General features: G+C 35.9%; 1 protein-coding gene across 1 annotated transcript in view; it reads right to left on the minus strand.

The window, feature by feature from the left end:
• LOC140167966 (uncharacterized) overlaps window positions 1-11,500 on the minus strand; it is a 63,314-nt gene extending 51,814 nt beyond the window's left edge. Inside the window, exons 1-3 of the mRNA XM_072191256.1 lie at window positions 11,454-11,500; window positions 3,354-3,442; window positions 528-571 (exon numbers count right to left, since the gene is read on the minus strand). Coding sequence (XP_072047357.1) covers window positions 528-571; window positions 3,354-3,402 — 93 coding nt within the window. The 5' untranslated portion in view covers window positions 3,403-3,442; window positions 11,454-11,500. The remainder of the gene's footprint in view (window positions 1-527; window positions 572-3,353; window positions 3,443-11,453) is intronic.
• Window positions 11,501-19,746: the final 8,246 nt, after the last annotated feature.

A 19,746-nucleotide genomic window follows, 5' to 3' on the forward strand; every position in this document is an offset into this window, starting at 1 on the left:
TTTTTTGCACAAATTTGTTCTAGTAAAGGCCTTTTTTTCAAAGCCAATCAATGAGTAGCCTATAGGGTCTATGCCTGTACTGTATATTTTTAAAAGACTTGCATTAGCTGGCGGGGTCTTTTATTTTTTTCCTTCTCTGCCTCCCCCGCTTCCCCCCTCAAAGTATTTATGAACTCTCCCTTACTTCAGTTACTTGTGTTGGGTCACATATATTCTGTCTGTTGAGCAGTGGCGGCACCAGGATTTTTTTTGGGAAAAAAAAACAAAAATGCTGAAAAAGTGGAAATTTCCATAATTTTGGGATTTTACTGGGGGGCAAGAGTTCTGGGGCTTCCCCATGGTACCACCAAGGATGTATTCTTTTTAATAAGCTTTTGGTCTATCGATAGCATACAGGTAGCGGATATGTCTATCAGATTTTCATCAGTGTGCTTTGGCTTATTGATTTTTCAATTTGTACACTTTTTGTCTACCTGATTTCTTAACAGTAACATTTACAAAATTAAGTACGGTAAGCAATGACTCACCTTGCTTTGATTTCTGTCATGACTCATGTGGTTGAACATTGAACCTGTGTACAAAGAACAAAGGGTTACAATTCAATCCACAGATCAAGCCAATTTAAGTGTTGCTTATATTGTATTACCTATTCATGTGAAATTTAGCTAAAATATAATTTTGCAATGCCTCCACCTTAAAGCCATATTATAACATTTCTGTAAAAATAGATTAGTATTTATTTTCCATAAAAGGTTAGCTTTTACGGTCAGATACGTCCCCTTTTAATTTTGAGCTGAACAAGTGAGGTAAAGCATAGAAAATTGGAATTTACTACTAGCCCCCATGCATGTTACTCCCGCGGTTGTAATACGATACGATCCTCTGGGTGTGTGTGTATGTGTATCCCGCACGCCATGTACGTACTGTGCATACGTGTTCGACTATTATTATTTCCATCATAATAATAAAACGCTGGTTCCATCGTTTTATTCAAAATCTCGGATTTTGAAAAAACTACAGCACCTAAAGTCTTGATTTTTGCAGAGTATCTTTATTGACTAAAGTAAGTTACAATCATGTAAAAATCAGAATTTAAAATATTTTTGAGGGCGTTCTACTCAGCAAATGTTATAATATAGCTTTAATGCATCATTTCGGGACAATTACACTTGGAGCTATGGGTAAAAATTGTTTTTTAAAAAGTCCATAATTGGTCATGTTTTTTGAGGTGGGACCCAATTGTGTCACATCTTGCAATTTGTCAAAAATCAACTCCTTTTTTGTATTTCTGATTATATTTCAAAAAGTTTTCACCTAAACTATGTAAAGGTATACATTTTTAGAAAGCATATATTGTCACGATTGCAAATCTGTAAAGTTTGAATGGATATACAGGGTGTGCCAAAAATATACAGGGTGATTCCAATGAAAAGTACCAAACAAATAACATTTCTTTACCACTCCAATATTTCTTCATAGTATATTAAATTAGAAAATGAACTTGATATTTGGAATGTACGCAATTAGCCCTTTCATTAAATATATAGTTTGCATTGTATTTGTTTTAAAAGCCCATTGTGTTATACAGGGTGTTAAAAAAGTTGTATTTAAATTGCTTAATTTAATGTAAAAGTGCCATTAATTGTAGCATTTGTAATCAAATGCACTTTGAATTTGGGAAATATATTCAAAATAGTTTGAAGAATTGCTATATAATATCACATTTAAATATTTAATTCCCATAAAGGGTGTTCCAAAATCAATATGAAGTCATTTGTAAGAATGGTACAAAGGTATATACATATACAAGCCTACATCAAAAAACTATTTAACAATAACCAGAGATCAATATGTCATCAGATTAATCCTTTGAATGTAATAATCTCCTTTGAAAAGATAATAGATATTTCAAAGATAAAACAATTTAAAAGTCCATCTCTAATGAAAACCTATATTGCTGCTTCCTGAATTCTATTGGATTGCATGACACACATATTCCATTGCATTAATGAAAACCTCGTTAAATCCTTAATTACTAAAGTTTATTAAGATAAACTATTAAGCAATTATAGTTAGAAAGTTAAAAAATAAGATAAAACTATGCAACTGCATTTTTACTTCTACTAGGCACCAAAGTGCATGAATTTTATTAATGCACACCAACTTCCCATTGGATTTACACAGAGCTCCTCCGCTTCCGGCTCCTCCACTTCCGGCACCACCCCTGACTAATTATCTTAATTAAGCTGTAGTAATTAATTAATACATTTATTTGAATTGTATTTGTTATTAATTCATTAGATTAATAATTTATCTTCAAAATAAGACCAAAACCATTTGTTCATGATGAATTTTAGCAAAAATATAGGAATAAGAAGACAAAATGATTTAGCAAAATGTGACAGCACCACCTTTTTTAGGGTCCCAGTATAAAAAACATGACCAATTGTGACCAAAACTTAATAAAATTTGAAGACCGCCAGTTGCCATACCACCACTGAGTCACATCACTATATGCCTCACCAGTTCATAGAAATTGCACTTGCAGCCAGGGTCTTAGCCAGAAATTGAGGGTTGCCCGTCATTTGAATAAAATTGCCTGTCCTAATTTGACCTTTAAAACATTTACCAGACATCTATAGCCCATTGAGGGTTCAAAGAGTTCAAATATGTGCTGATATGGCCTTGTTCTCTAAATTGGGTCTACCAAAAAGGTCAATTAGCTTCTCAAAACATACAATTTATAATATAGCATCTGTCAAAAAAAAAAAAAAGGCATTAATTTTGCCCGTCCCAGGAGCAAACTGGCCGTCTAAAATGACGGCCAGGCGGGTGGCTAACTAAGACCCTGCTTGCAGCCTCAGACCCGGGCCTCGGATGGACGGATACAAGGAAACTTATGCAAATAAGCTACCAAATTAGCATATTTTGTGACAAAACCTACTGGAATTTAAAGAGTGCTACTGCTATTTGCCACCCCTCCACCAAATCACATCACTATGCAGTATGCACCCACCAGTTCTGAGAAATTGGACAGAAGGAAATTTATGCAAATGAGCTACCAGTATCAAATTAGCATATTTTGCGATGAAAACCTACTGGAAGACTGCTAATTCATTGCCACCCCTCCACCAATTCACATCACTGTATATACGCCTTATCAGTTCCAAGAAATTGCACTTGCAGCCTCAGCCAGATGGACAGATGGAATGAGGGATGGACAACCAGCATATGGAAACAATACCTCTGGTGGAGGCATAATGTTGACACACAAACACAGTCATGTATTACTTGCTCTGTTGCACACAACCGAAAAAGCAATGCAAGAAATTTAAATCTTCTTCTATAGTTACCTTGTACAGCATTGACCATATATGCTGTGTCATTAGTACTAGCCTCCATAATTGCGTCATTACGGAATGGAACAAGTTACATAACTGCACTGCATTAGAAAACAAAAAGGTTGATATAGGTTTATTTATTATTTACTCATTTACTCAAAGGTGGGGTGACCAGTGACCTGATTGACAGCCGCATTTCCCACTTTACTCCATACAAATTGAGATTTTGGAATCTGAAGAATCCTCATATAATTTATCTCATAGCCACAGTAGAATTCTAGGCTAAAAGTTTAATGGTGAAGTTTATGGTTGGTATAAACCCAAAATAAGATAGCCTTAGGCTCAGAGAAGATTTCTTGTAAACACTTCACGTAATGCATTTCTCCCTTTTCACTTTTCGCCAGCCCATTCGGGGCTGGTACCTGTTTCAGGTTTGAGGTCAGTTTACTCAAGAGATTATATTTTAGTGGTATTGGAATGATTTTTCTTTTTTACTTTTTGTGGTTAAATTTTTTTTTAAATATTTTAATTCGATTTGTTAGGAAAAGTAAGTATGTTTTGCCGTTTCAACGAATCAAAACGAGTGAGTATTACCAAAGTTATGTTTGAACTAATTAATTATGACTTTAAAAGTTTAAAGGCCTAAATGTAACAATAATAGTTAATATATATAGCATCATATGGTCAGCAGAAGAAAATCTGACATCACCTATGATGTCATATCAGTGTCCTTGACCGGGGTCCTTACTCCTTGACCACTGAACAGCGTGATATCATGTTGATAACAGATCTATAGAATCAAAATCTTCATCATATCCCGGATCATATCACAGATTCTCAACAATCTGTGATCATATGGACCATATTGATGTGAAAGTAGTTATCTATCATATCCTGTGTCGTTTTATGGATAAAAATGACTCAAAATGTTATTGATGAAATGGTTGCTATCATAAACATCAGTTTTGTCTTTTCAACGGGAAAAATCCGATGCAAAATAAAGTTTTTAGGGCCTAGCTATAATATGGGCATAATTTATGCATATAGTATTGAACAATGTACCCCATTTGACATGCACTTATAGATAAATAAATTGTCTTACTTTATTAATTTAATAACTTCTTTATTATAAATAAAATGACACATAACTATTTGATTCATAAAATTACATTCAACAAAATGATTGAAGAGAAAACACACAAGGCACTAGGCAGACTGTTATAGAATGGAGTATGTAAGATGCCATGTCCATAGCTTCAAGAGGAGTTTCCGACTAGCAATCAACATGATCAGCACATTCAGAAAAACACAGTTTAAGAGTGAAGATTGTAGTGAGTAACCAGTCCTTTATAAATGTGCTGGCCACTATCTATTATAATATAGTAGGCTTAAACTATACATTGCGAATTAATTAAGTTATTTTAAAATAAAATGTACATGTAAGTTAACTCAAACCGGCAGTGTATATATCGAAAGCAGTGAAATCGGACATTCCTAAGCGAAGATATTGAGTTCGTAAGTTCTGGTATTACAAAATTGGAAATTGAGATATCGTGGGTAAAAAGCTGAAAAGACAAAAAAAACTAACGACAACAACAACAACAACAACAACAAAACAAACAGACCAGAACAATTTGGAGTACATGTAATGAATTAAAAGAGTTGACATGAGATTAGGAATTAATGTTTTCTGCTGTTTCAGTGTGTATGTTCTCATCGTTGATGGTTTGGTGGACTGTCATGTAGATGTAAGCGTGATCCTAAAAATGCCTTTCACATTGACCAAAACTAATTACAAGACCTCTTCTACATTGAGGCTGGCTTTCCCTTTTAAAGGAATTTTTATCTTTACTGATTTGCTATCCAGTGCAACAGCCGCATCTGCCCCCAAAAGTATACAAAAAGTCCCAAAATATCACAAATTGTGAGTGTAGCAAATTTTTGGGAAGAAAGTCTACTTTTCACAAAATTGATCCCCCCCCCCCTTGGGAAAAAGTTCACTTTTTCAAAATCAGCACCCCCTGCAAAAAAATTCTGCGCACGGGCCTGACCGGTACCATTGAAAAAAGAGAACCAATAAAACAAAAAATAAAATAACACAGATATTGATTGTAGAACAGAATCAACACAGGCTGTGTATCATGTATTGCACCTGGGCATGCTACATATATATATCCAACAAGTTTATTTCAAATTAAAAATCACATGGTTTTATTAGCTGGTCATATGTGGCACTAGGGCATTTAAAGGTGGGTAACCTGATTGTCAGCCTCATCCCCAACTTTATCCTATCAAAATGCAGGTTTTGGTATCAGGTGAAAGCTCCTATTTTTCTCATTAAGGCAGCTGTGTACTCTAGACATTGTTTCTTTCGCAAAATTGAGTTTTTTTGATATGTTAATTTGTACTTTGTTATGTTTTTTATAAATACAAGAAATGAAAATCCAGATTTGTAAACTCCAACTGCAATATTTTAAGGATTTTATTTCACTATTCCACTCGTGTTTGAAATTGAAAGGAAAGAAAATCTTTGTTGTACCAGCATGGTACACGCATAACAACGCATTATGTTATGTCGCGCAATTTAACGCACAAATCTGCTGACGCTTATCTGCATGCGCGGCGCATCTTATGGAAACACCACGGAAGCACAAAAACCTAGTGGTCAAATGGCTCCGTTTAAGTGGTTTTATCTGATAAAATGTGGGTTTTTTCAAGTTCTTTCCCCCGATTTAAATATCAAGTTATGAATGGATTTCGCTCAAACTTCTCAAGGGGCCGTGGATTTACCCGATGTTTATGTAATGTAAGGTAGAAAAATAAAAACTGCCGCATTCTCCTGCGAGATTCGATGAAAGTGCAAAATGTGACCACTTTAAACTTCAACGGCCATTATTTCAATGTTCATTTTCTCGGTAAAATGACGATTTAGGTACACGATAACTCAATAAATACAGCATCTATAGGTAAGCAAATATGATCATCGTAAAAAGCATGATCGACTCAAGAAACGGTTTTCTCATTTTTTAAAAATATTTTGGTCTATTTCCGATTTTAGGCATCATTTTGTGCAAATAGGCATTTGTGCATTTTAAAAAGTTCAATTTGAAGCCTTATATAGTCAATATATCAAAAAATAAGGCCAATATCAAAAAAATTAAAAAAAACGTTTTTGGAATGGAGCCTCAAGATTGAGCTAAAAACAAAATAAAATATTTTGGAAAGAGTGTTTTTTTGTTATGATGTACCTAGAAAAAATATTGCCAAAAACTCACTTTTTGTGATTTTGTTGTTTTTACCCCAAATCTGTATTTATATTAAGATTTATTGATGTCTTGCCTTCATAAAAATGTATACATTTATATGTCTTGCGCGAATAATTACAAAGTTATTGCAGTTTTACTACATGCATGTCTGAGAGTACACAGCCTCCTTAACATATTGAAATTAGGCATTCCAAATCGGTATATTTCCGAAGAAATTGTCAAAAAACTGTCGAATTAGTCTACCATATTTTTGACTAATTCAGCAGTTTTTTGATGATATCTTCGGAAACACACCAATTTGGAACTCTTAATTTCAGTATGTTAATGACAAAAATATTAATAGGATCTTTCATTTGATATCAATTTATTACATGATCATGATGATTATTAGAGAATAAAGGTATTGGTTTTAGCCCCTGGAGTGCATCTATCATCTCATATAACATGGGCGACATTATTATTTTAAGTAAAACAACAAGTTGTTTTACGCCAAAAGTGAGACAATAGATGCACGACAGCGGCTAAAAACAATAGGCCTACCTTTATTCTCATTCTTAAACACTTCAATTCAAATAGAAATATCATAAGTATTACAAATTTTAATCAAATTAAATCCTACATTTTACAAGGAACTACCTGGGGTTTAAAATCGATCAGTCCTGTTGTTGCTATGTGCCTACGATTGGTTCAAATAGCGAGCACTCGTATCGCGTTGATGCACACGCGCTGACCCGTGTGATATTGTGTCATATCACACGGGTAAGAACCAATGAGATTGCAGGAACGTTCTCAAGTGTTCAAGAATCATTAATAAAATCATTATTGTAGACTACCAGTTTTATGCTGTATTAAATGTCAGTAATTCCATAAAGAATTAGTCGCATTTACAAGGAACATTTACATGACCTTTTTGCATGAATGTTTGAAAGGGACAACAGTATATGTTATACATTTGAGAATTTGATTTTCCAAATATATCAGGTCACCTTCCTTTAAGGTCTGAACCCTGGAATTATGGAAACTTTCCGGCCTCATAACTGCTAAATTGTTGGTCTAAAGTATATAAAAGTATACATATTTAGAATGGCAAAGACTTGATAAGTTCATCTGTGAGGTCAAATTTGGGCCAAAATGCTCATTTTGTCCCAAATTCCCCAAAAAAAATTTTTTAGCCCACTTTTATTTAATAAAAAAAAAAAAAAAAATTCTTAGGCCAAATTTTTTTTTTTATTAATTTTTAAAAACTAGACAAAAATATCTAGGGACTGTTTTTTCATTTTTTGAATTTCGACCAACTTCAAGAAATTTGCACCAAAAATGGTCACAAAATGCTGAATTTTCAAAAAAATCATAAAAAAGCCAGATTTTTGCCCAAATTTCAAATATTTTTGGTGAAGTTGGTCAAAATTCAAAAAAATAAAAAAAAGGTCCCTAGATATTTTTGTCTAGTTTTTAAAATTAATAAAATAAAAAATTGGCTAAGAAATTTTTTTTTACGTTGCACTGAAAAAAAAGGGCCAAAAAACGTTTTTAGATTTTGGGCCAAAAATGAGCATTTTGGCCCAAAATTGACATCACAGATGAACTTATCAAGTCTTTGCTATTCTAAATATGTACAGTTATGAGGCCCGAAAGTTTCCATAATTCCAGGGTTCAGACCAACCTTAACTGAGGTAATCAATATTGGTACTTGAATGGCATGCCTTGGTGACTTTCTGCTCATTGTGAGACTATACAGGAAAGTTGAGAAAGACTATAGTATAGTATACAAATATTAACTGTCTATGAGTGTGATTGTCGAAATATAATCACGAGGTGAAAGATGGATTGTTCCATTCCACGAGCCGGAACGGCGAGTGGAATGGAACAATACATCTTTCACCAAGTGATTATATTTCGACCATTACACAAATTTAAGACAGTTAATATTTGTTTTATATCACTCATACATAAATTCTATTACTAAATACAATTTAAAGGAGTATTTCGTGATCCTAGTAGCATCCTCTATTTATGTCATTTTTCATTAGATATCAACGAAAAAAACCTATTCCCAAAATTTCAGTTGATTCCGATTTTGCGTTCGCGAGTTATGCATGATTATGTGTATTACACTAGCTGCTCCATGGACAATGTTTGTAATTTCGTTCTGGTGCACCAGAACGAAATTCAAATTTCACGATATCTTTGCTAAACGAATTAATCTGCAAGAAATATTTTGTACATAAACATTATGTAGCCAGAGGTTTCCAGTGATATAAAAATCTCAACTTTTTTTGAGAAAAGTGGGGATGAGGCTGTGGATCACGAAATGCCCCTTTAAGGTAGGAAATGCATTTTTTCATCAACATAACACCATGTTTTGCCGTGATATACTTCACATTTTGGAGTAATAGGAAAATAACAAAAATATTTGAAAATCTCCAAAAATCATTGAGGGCAGGGACGATATACATGATATACATGTTTTTTTATTAAAATTGGCCTTATATAGTGTTGTAAACTTGCATGACTATATTGCATATAATGTGACACGATCAAGGGGAATGAGTCGGATGTCGCTAACATTGATATTGAGATATTGGCAAAGACCGTTTTAAAATTCTTTTGTTTTCTATTGTTTTCAGCGATTGATAAAGTGATGTAACGTCGCAAAGAAAAGTCATATCAACTTAGGGTTTTCAGTTTCTGAAAGCTCTTAATTTCCTCTTTAGAAACATATGTAAAACTCATTTTCGACCAGGGTCGACATGTGACTCATTCCCCTTGATCATGTCACATATTAGAAGATATCCAACTGATAATCCTTTGACTTTGTATTTGAGTTGTCAAATTGTGGTATTAGAACTGTCAAATGATTGAAGTAAACAGTAAAAAATGTCAACAAAACATGCTACTGCACAATCAAACTTTCACCATTGGCACTGTACAAATAATTAAGAGAACACACCAGGTACCACCACCATGATGATCAATTGCACAGTTGGGAAACCACCAACCAACAGTACACACAGAGCTGCTCACATTACAACCCCATGCACTAAACTGACCAATCAGGTGCATGGATTTTCAAGAAAATTTGTTCTGGACTATGAAAAATTCTCATGCATATTACTTTTGTCCATCAACATTTGACTGTCTCCACTTGTAATTCCTACACAAGTAGCTTGAATACACCTTAAACTTCCGTAGAAAAACTTTGAAAACCTCCGAAAAACTTGAAATTTTTTACAAAAAGCCCTTGAAATTTGAGTCGTGTTGGTTCCACTAACATCAGTTACCGTACATGTATTTCAATGGGATGTAATTTGAGCTGGTGATGTCATTGGGTTATAATGAGCTCTGGTTGATTCATTTGCATAAGTTGAATTTGTACAGAAGTTTGCTTGTGTACTGCAGATCCCTAGGCCTGTATGTGTGTGTCTGAGGGCCGATGACACACATTCAATGGATGTAGTTGTCTCGGTCCCAGCCGGTTTGTGTTCCTTCATCACTAAACAAACCGTCTGGCGACAACCCCGAAATGACGATCGCTGACTGGTTAATGAATTTCCCAATAAAACTGTTTTCAATTGGCTATAGGACGTGACTTGTGTAAGTGACACTAAACATCATTATGCCCTCCCGCAGCCCTCGAATTAAGGATCTGAAGGGCACGGCAACTTTTTTAGGGCAAGTTGAAAATTGCCTTGGATTTTGCCTGAAAAGGCAGGGCAGCACGGCAGTTTGTAATATTTCAAGAGGGCATCACAGCACCTGTTGAAAATTTGAAAAAGGCACCAAGCCAATTTCTCAAAAGTGAAGAAAACACACACAAACATAGATAGGTGATTTTATAATGAAGGGGCAGGGCTGGGGCACCGACGGCAAATTCATTAGAGGGCACGGCAAGTGACTGCCTTGGGTACAGGACATATTTTGAGGGCATTACGGCAGTGGGGATTGGCACCCACGGCAAAATGCCATGGATGCCATGGGTGAATTCGAGGGCTGCCCTCCCGGCTTTGTAGATACCGCGAACGAAAAATGTACGCTAGCTTTAGCAACCACTGATTGGAACGTGTACTCACGTACATTGTGTGGATTTATAGCTGTCCATCAACTGCTGCATGCGCTGAAGCCCAGCGTTGATTGACAGCAAAAATTAACGCCAGTATTTTGGGAATTGATGTTCAGCCAATCAGAAAAGACGTAATATGGGGTTGTCCCCAGACGGTTTGTTTAGTGACGAAGGAGCACAAATCGGCTGGGACCGAGACTATGGATGTAGTAGCCTAGTGCCGTACTATTACGCTGACTTTCGTATTCGGCGAGGAGGACGATTTCGACCTCCTCGTTTATTTACAAACAGAGAGGTAGACAAAAGGTGCTGTCAAAACTGTCCCGCTTGTCCAAATACTCAAGTATCACAAGGATCAAAAGGATGGTCCACAATAGAGTGATTCACGGAACATGAACAGGGGATTAAAAAACTGTGAAGTAGTTTAGGACCATGTCCATGTGCTTCATTTGTCCAATTTGCCATCAAGATTTCGAATGAAAACAGTTCAGACCCAGAACACGATCATGTCAGAAATTAATATTTTGTTCTGGGCCTAGACCGAATAATCAGTCCCCAATACAAAATTCACTGACATTAACATATATCCCTGTTTTTAAGCTTTTGTCAATTTGCACGAAATACCATGACAATGTTACACATCGTCCGATACCATACATGCAGTTTTCTCTTTCTCTCTCTCTCTCGGAAGTCGAATTATTCACTATAATATAGTGTTTATGTGTGACAAGTGGTATGACTTTAAAGTTACTAAATATTCATATTTTTACCGAAGAAAAAACTTACCAGAACTTGAAGTGTTGTCCCAAATTCCTGCACAGGGAAAATGGCGTTCACTGGTTTGCCTGGTCATGTGTGAGAGCACAACGAATTTGATTGGATAACCATGATCATGTCACACAGGGAATTTCCCTTTGCGCTAAAAATAGATTTCACACGTAAACATTGTTTTATAACATGGAATACCGTATACCGTAAAATGGGGTAACTTTGGGCACTTTTCAGAGTTTTTAAACCACTGCTTCCAAAAAAACCCAATTATATTTCTAATTAACTCTTTTTTGTGGCATTAGGGTTCCCTTCTACACCTTGAAGTTGAAAAAGATTTCTTAATAATTTTGTAAGGGTGCCCTAGGAGTTAAAAATAGCCTGACCAAAGTTATCCCGCATTAATTTTTTGGGGCAGCTTTGGTCACAGTATCACATTTCATGAAGGAAAAAAAATATAAAAAAATGATCTTCGCTGTATATGGACAAGTTGCTGTTTTTTTGTGACAATTGACCCCTTGCAAAATTAATCAAGCACACATCCTTGCTCACAAATATCGATTTTTATTTTTTATGAAAAAAATGTAAAAAAATGCTAATTTTTGGTCAAAAATCCCGCTTTTTTCGTAAATTTCAAGGAAATTGGACACAAGTGACTATTATTTCTTCCAAACATATTTCTTAACAAATTGACACTACATATGACTAAAAACAATATTGCTGTACGAAAATATGACCATTTAAAAAAAAAAATTTGACCGACCAAAGTTACCCCACTGACCAAAGTTACCCCATTTTACGGTACACTTGGGGGAATACAGAATAAACTTTGTATGGAGCAAGATTTTTTGGCAGGACAAAGGGGGGGGGGGGTGGCAAGCATATTTTCAGACCCTGCATTTTTGGCAGGTCGAAAGGGGCCGGAAGTGGGCAAGCAGGGCCGTTCCTAGGGATTTTGCCGCCCTAGGCAAAGCCTCTTCCTGCCGCCCCACCCAAACATACCAAGAAAGTGTTAAGGGGAGTTACCCCCTTGAAACCTCATCAGTTTTGACCTATTTTATGCTGCCCACAACCGCTTTCCTTTTTTTCTGTATTTTTTTATCCGACTTCTTGTTCAGGTCCCCCTTTTCCTTTTCCGTCCTGATTTCTGTTTCTCTTTTCGCCCCTCTTTATTTTTCCTCCCATTTGTTTTCTTTTTATCTACCCTAATATTTTTATTCCCTTCCTTTCTCGATTCCCGTTTTTTCTTTTTTCCCCTTTTGTTTTGCCCCCCCCCTTACCTGGCCTAATGGTCCGAACGGCCCTTGGGACAGCAATTTTTGTTAGGTCGAAAGAGGGGGGCACACGGTTTGGTTTTTGGCATAGGTCTTTGGCACATTATGTGTTGGGCGCCATTTCTATATGCCCTAGAAAGGTGTAGGAAAAGGTAAAGCACATGATCACAAATACGCAAAATGTCCTATATACTCGCGCGCTGCGCTCGCATTATAACATAATGGTTTTAAATTTGGGTTCCCCAAAATCTTGCATGTGTATTGGGGGGGGGGGGGGGACAACAGTAGCGTACCCAAGCTGCTCTTACCCGGGGGCTGGAGAAAAGGTAAATTTTGCCGCCAACTTCATCAACAGCTAGAAAAGGTTGACCCAATTTTTTATGGTTTGAAATAAACAAACAAAAAATGTTTCACAATTTTTGTTTTTGTTTAGGGTTTTTGTTTTTGTTTTTGACAATTTTCCGTCACTTTTTCTTGAAATAATTCTTTTTGCCAACTCTTCTTCTTCTGATGCCCCTTCCTTTTTGCCGCCCTCTGCTTAACCTTGGAGATTCGTGCCCCAAAAAACCCCAATATGTGCACGGGCAAAGATTTTTTGGCACAGCCAAAGAGGGGGGGGGGAAGAAGCGATTGTTGGCAGAGAATTTTGAGAATTTTAAATACCACCCTGGGGTACACACAAATTATTGCACCACCCCTTAGTTGGGGATGGATGTTTTAGAGGGCCTAGTTTCGGGCCTATTTTGTTACCTATTTTTTGAAGTGCTAGGGTGTTAGGGTCAGTGGCGTAGTATCATAGGGCATGTGCCCCCCGGCCCCCCATCGATTTGAAAATCCCATGTGAAAATTGACAGCTTCCCAGAATTAAAAGAAAGTTGTTCGAAGCAGCAGCGTATGGGTCAAATAAATGTCAACTTTCAAACTTGCTCAAATTCAGTTTAAAACAACACCAAAGTATTCCTCTTAAGGGATCTGGAATGAACGTTTCGACAGTATTTTTTGTGGGACATGAGAGCACATCAGACATATCGAATTGCATTCTGAATACGAAGAATATCCTTCTGATATCAAATAATTTTGATTTTTTGAAATTCACGATATAATACAAATTTTATGACAAATTATTGAAATTTTATATTTTTCACATTTTTGATATATAACAGTCCGCGAAGTAAATTTTATTAACCTAATGATATATTCTTAAAGTGTATGTAGCTGGGAGGAAAAGCCGACGATCAATTGAAAATTTTGACCTTTCTTATTGAAGATATGGATTTTTTTCCCAAAAAGACCTATTTTTTTGGTGTGTTTTGGGGAAAAAATCCATATCTTCAATACGAAAGGTCAACATTGTCAATTGATCGTCGGATTTTCATCCCACCTACATACACTTTAAGTATAAATCATCAGATTTATAAAGTTTACTTCGAGTACTGTTAAATATCAAAATATCAATTTTAATCATTTGCCATAAAATGTGTATTACATTGCGAATTTCAAAAATCAAAATTATTTGATATCAGAGGGACATTCTTCGTATTCAGAATGCAATTTGATATTTCTGATGTGCTCTAATGTCCCACAATAAAATACTGTCCGAACGTTCATACCCCATCCCTTAAGGATTCACACAGTGGTGGTCATTGTAAAAATGGGAGTCCCAAGTATTTTCACATGTTCAGTGGCGTTTCGGTGAATTGTGGGGCAAAGACAAAAAAGTTCTCAGAGGGTAGGCATATTACCTTGGCCTGTGTTACTGTGCTACAAATTTTAATTGCACACTATTTTAACCCAAAATTAAGATGAAATTTTGGTTTTACCAGGCCAATTTTCCATTTAGCACTATTTTTGCCCATATAAAGTTAAATTTTATGTTAATATTGGGCTTATTTTCAATTTTACACTAGGGGGGCTAGGGTTGAATGACAATAAAAAAACCTCCAGTTTCAGCAAAAATGGTACATCACAGGTATGTCAAACTATACTTTTTCTGAATCATTGAGAGGTGATGAAACCTTTGGTGTGGTTTAGTTTTGAAATTTGACCCCTGTGATGACCTTTACTTGTACATTACACTGCTTTGAACCACTTAAATTTTGTGAACCTGTTAAATCTGGCAAAATATCAGCACAAAAATATGTCATTAAGTACAGTGGAAACTCATTATAACGAAGTTGTCAGGGCCGGACAGAAATTAGTTTTTTATATCCAAATTTCGTTATATCAGAGTTGTGAAAACAATAAATAACAAAAGAATTTAGTATCTTGGTTCTGGACAAATACACTAAGCCAAAAAAGAAACTTATAATTTTTCACAAGGTCATATCTTAAAATCCTGTCTATCAAAATTAACCAAAATTACACACAGGATTGCCTCAATACTATACTCTAAACACATGTCACTAACTATGCAGTTGTCCAACTGACACAACAGCAAAATGCACTGACATGAAACACCTTCCTGGACCACATTCACAGCGCAACAGATTTCTTTGGCTGGGTTCCAATTATTCGCCTGTGAATGTGATCCCGAAAGCTGTCCCGTGTCAGTGCTTTTACTGTTGTGTCAGTTGGACAACTGCTTGGTTACTGACATGTGTTAAGAGTAGAGTATTGAAGTAATCCTGTGTGTAATTTTTGTTCATGTACAGGCGAATAATTGGAACTCAGCCAAAGAAATCTGTTGCGCTGTGAATGTGGTCCAGGAATGTGTTGCATGTCAGTGCATTTTGCTGTTGTGTCAGTTGGACAACTGTTCGGTTACTGACCAGTGTTTAGAGTAGAGTATTAAAATAATCATGTGTGCAACTTTTGTTCATTTTATGGAGGATTTTAAGATATGACCTTGTGAAAAATTATAAGTTTCTTTTTGGCTTAGTGTACTTCTTTATAGCAGGGTTTTTCTTGTATCAGATTTTGTTATAATAAGGTTTTACTGTAGTAGGGGTAGTGGTGTAACCAAGATTGTTCGGAGGGTGGGGTGGGGTCAAGGTGACTTGAGAGGTGGGGGAAATTGACAAAAATTCTCAAGACGACCCAGGGTCTTGAATCCATCACCTAGTGGCATGTCAAGGGCTGATTGAGGGGCAATGGGTCTGACTTTGGGGAACCATTCGTTTCTGTTTTTTTTAAAGGAATTTGACCAATTTTGATGCCCCATCCCCAGAATCCCAATTCTCCTGAAGTTCTGGGGCAGAACACAGGTGTGCAACACATAGGGCACCTCAACCTAGTATTGTGAAATGAGAATACCTTTGGTCTGGAACAAACACAACGGAAGGGGACCACTGCACATTTTGGCCAAGATATTTATTTGATCCAGTAAAACATCAGACCATGAATTTCAGTTGCCTAAACAATTGGACACCTGTGGCATAGCCAATGGGGGAGGCAAACGGGGGCAGCTTCCCTCCCCTGTCTTGCAAGTTGCCTTGCCCATGCCCCCCCCCAAATAAATCCAGGTTATGCCACTGTTTGATTAAATACAAATACAATACACCCACAAACTTGTCTTAGTAAAGATTCCACTTAAGGTTTATTTATTCATCAGTTGGAATTCTAGCACACTACTGACATGTCATCAAAAGCAACAAAAACAAAATTGAAAAATACTACAAAATAAAACTTCTTATTCAAATAAAAAGGTGGGCATGCATAGAAAAACAAGGATACTTTGCACACAGCTGTTGACTGTTGGGATATTCCAGTTTAATCCATACACTCCCTGTGGATGACATGACCTTGGTCTCACACACAGGGGGTGTAGATTTCAAATGGATTCACACATTTAGATAACTCCATTTGAGATTCACACTCCCTGTATGGAAGATTAGGTCATGTTTTCCATAAGGGGTGCATAAATTTGAACCAGAATAGCCAATTTTGCTTAAAGAAAACTGGGCCAAAAATATGAAATGTTATAAAGCATCTTTCTATTTGAGTTGAAAACCCCTTGTTCCTAAACAGCTCAAATCAACTGCAGTAATATAACGGATTGAAAATGCAATTATCGCCAGCTTTGTGCAAAGGTCTCAAGGCTTTGCTGCTAATTTCAGATAACTATCCTGCTATGATGAAATTAAAAAGCCCTGCAAACATCAAAACAAACAACTATAATAATAAACTATTTCTTTTCTAATAGTGTATGGTCAAGTTCATGTAATTCATGATAACTTTAAGCAAGTCCTTACTAATTGAAACAAACTAAATGAAATGTGTTTCTAGAATCTGCTTATCTGTGTTTTTTCTCCATTTCTTACCTTTCCCAAGGTAAATCAATGCATCAAGTTTTAGATAGAAGAGCATAGTGATGATCAAGCAAAATGAGTTCTATATATGATATTATTTAAATTTTGAAATATCTTTGCTCATAAATACACTGTGGAAGTCGCTCTTGGAGTAAAGAAAGTTTAAAACCACAATGGGCAATCAAGAAACTTCATATTTACAAGAAAACTCATTGTGATTAATTGTGTCAAACACATTAATCTTCAAATTACACAGATTCACAAAAAGTAGAAACACCAAACTTGTGATTTGTTTTAAGAACACCTAATTGCTGATGATGCTATGTGGCTAAAATTACTAAATAGATACGCATAAATTCTATCACATGTATAAAAACTTCACAACAATCTGTTGATGAAAGCAATCTTGTGGTCAACAACTGCTAGCCAATGATAATAAAATGCATAGATTGTGTCAGTGTATAAATAACTACAATACTAGATTGTCATGTTACCACAGGAACATCATGTGTGCACAGACAGGCAAAATAGCTGCCGGTTGTATTATTTTGATTTTAAACACACCGCTTTTTTTTATAATAAAAGATCCAATATACATGTGTTCAAATAATATATTGGAATATTCCAGTTGAAATCCAAACACCCTACAGAAGACACAACCATAATCTTCCACACAGGGAGTGTGAATTTCAAATGGGGTTACCTGAATCGGCGACACCATTTGAAATCTACAACACTTGTGTGAGAGATAAATGTCATGTCTTCCAGGGGGTGTATTGGACTTCTACTTGGAATAGCCCATTTAGACAATCTATAATTGGTCACAAGAATGTAACATCTTACATCAATAGTGTTTTTGCTGCTATGAAGAATTATTTTTTTAATGAAACAGCGATTTAACAACTATATCTCATGATTTTCTTGTAGTCACATGATAAAGGTTTCTAAGATGTGTTATTATTTGGGGGAAAATGTGGCAAAATATTGGCTAAAAAATATAACAAAAATACTGATAAAGGGTCCAATAGTACAAATATACAAACAAGTGTTGCTGACATTAATAGTACTTGCTTTTCATTATTCACTTGGGCAGTAAAAACAAGATTTCTGGGATTATTTTTGAGACCTATTGGACAGTGGACACACCCATACATTCACATATTTTCCACGACTCAAATATGACAGATTTATATACAATCATGATACCATTATAAATCAAAATATTTTGTGGCTTTAATTTGTGACTCCAAAGTCAATCATGAACAGTGTGAATATAAAAACAGCACACAAATTTCACGGTATACAGTGCTCCTAGGAAGTTTTTCAATATCAAATTTTGCGCTTATCACCCAATAGTTGAGAACCACTGTCACACATTTACTGACCACTACATGTATCCACAGCTTGATGAGTTTCATAATAACGCTCTATGCGAGTAATTCAAGCCAAATATATAATAGTGCAAATTTGTTATCAAGGTCTTTAACCATGATACATATAAGTACAATTGTTAATCGATGTTCTCTGCACTACACATGTATAAATCATTGATAGCGGCATTTGCATTGCTTGTTTAACATCAAATTAAAGCATTTCTGTGAAGGGGATTATCCCTTAGAATAAACCGTTCCTGTGTATCAGCCAATCAAAAATATTTATCAAATTAATCGAGCAATAGGATTATTTTATTGCGGAGTTTGATTTAATTTTAAGTTAAGGTCTCATATGCTGAAAACAAGACTTCTGCGATTTTGAGTGTAAAGTGGCCCTTGTATATAAAGCAGTCAACACCTGTACAATTTTATGGCAAGTATTCTTCATCATAGTATGTACACAATTTAAGAATTATTTACTACTAACAATGTTCACACAGCTATGTATATTAGTACAAAGAGAATGGTAGAGTATTGGTTCTCAATAGGATTTATACTTCAGTTTAGGATTTGATTTCTATTATCGGCAACCACTAACGCATCAACTACATTACATGTGCACAGGTTTGTCTTGGGCTAATCTGGTTGAAATCCATACACACCAAGAAACATGGCCTTAATATCTCACACAGTGGGTGTAGATTTCAAATAGAGTCACCCATTCAGGTATAACCCCATTTGAAATTCATACTCCCTGTGTGGAAAATGAAGGTCCTGTCTTCCATAGGGGTGTATGGATTTCAACTGGAATAGCCCACTTTCTGATACTAAAAAATTAGACCTACACAAACCGTAAGGCTATCAACACAACAGCTGAATACAAGAAGGGCAAGTGCATACCAATAACAACACTTATGACCATCTTGCATGCAAGTGTCAAACTGAGATGTATGCAACTATGGTAGACCACTACTTGTCCCGACACCACAGCGTCTACTAATACCAGAAAAGTTTAGCACTTGCCGTCACGCATGCCTTTTTCATTGTGTAAAAAACAACCATGTCGGGCCGGGTAACAGGATGCTTCCCTGCCTGTTCAGCAAATGGGGTGCCAATGTTTCATATTGTGACTTAATAAGAGCTACACTTCCATGCTTTAAGCAGTATACATGTTACAAAGGCACAAGTGCTTAACTTATCTGATAAGAAGATGGAGGGTGAGTAGTTGTCAATTCAGAAATGCCAGTCAGTGTTGTCAAAAAATCTTGAAATGGCAAAAAATTTCCTGAAAAATGTTCTCTGCCTACAGTCAGTCTACTCTACTCTGAAGTACAAAGTACCAACGCGGACGCACACATTGAAGGCACGCATACCTGCAGCAGAGACACAGCACTACGCACTGTTAACGCGCTGTATA

This window comes from Amphiura filiformis, chromosome 13, assembly GCF_039555335.1.
Source record: "Amphiura filiformis chromosome 13, Afil_fr2py, whole genome shotgun sequence".
NCBI classification, from domain to species: domain Eukaryota; kingdom Metazoa; phylum Echinodermata; class Ophiuroidea; order Amphilepidida; family Amphiuridae; genus Amphiura; species Amphiura filiformis.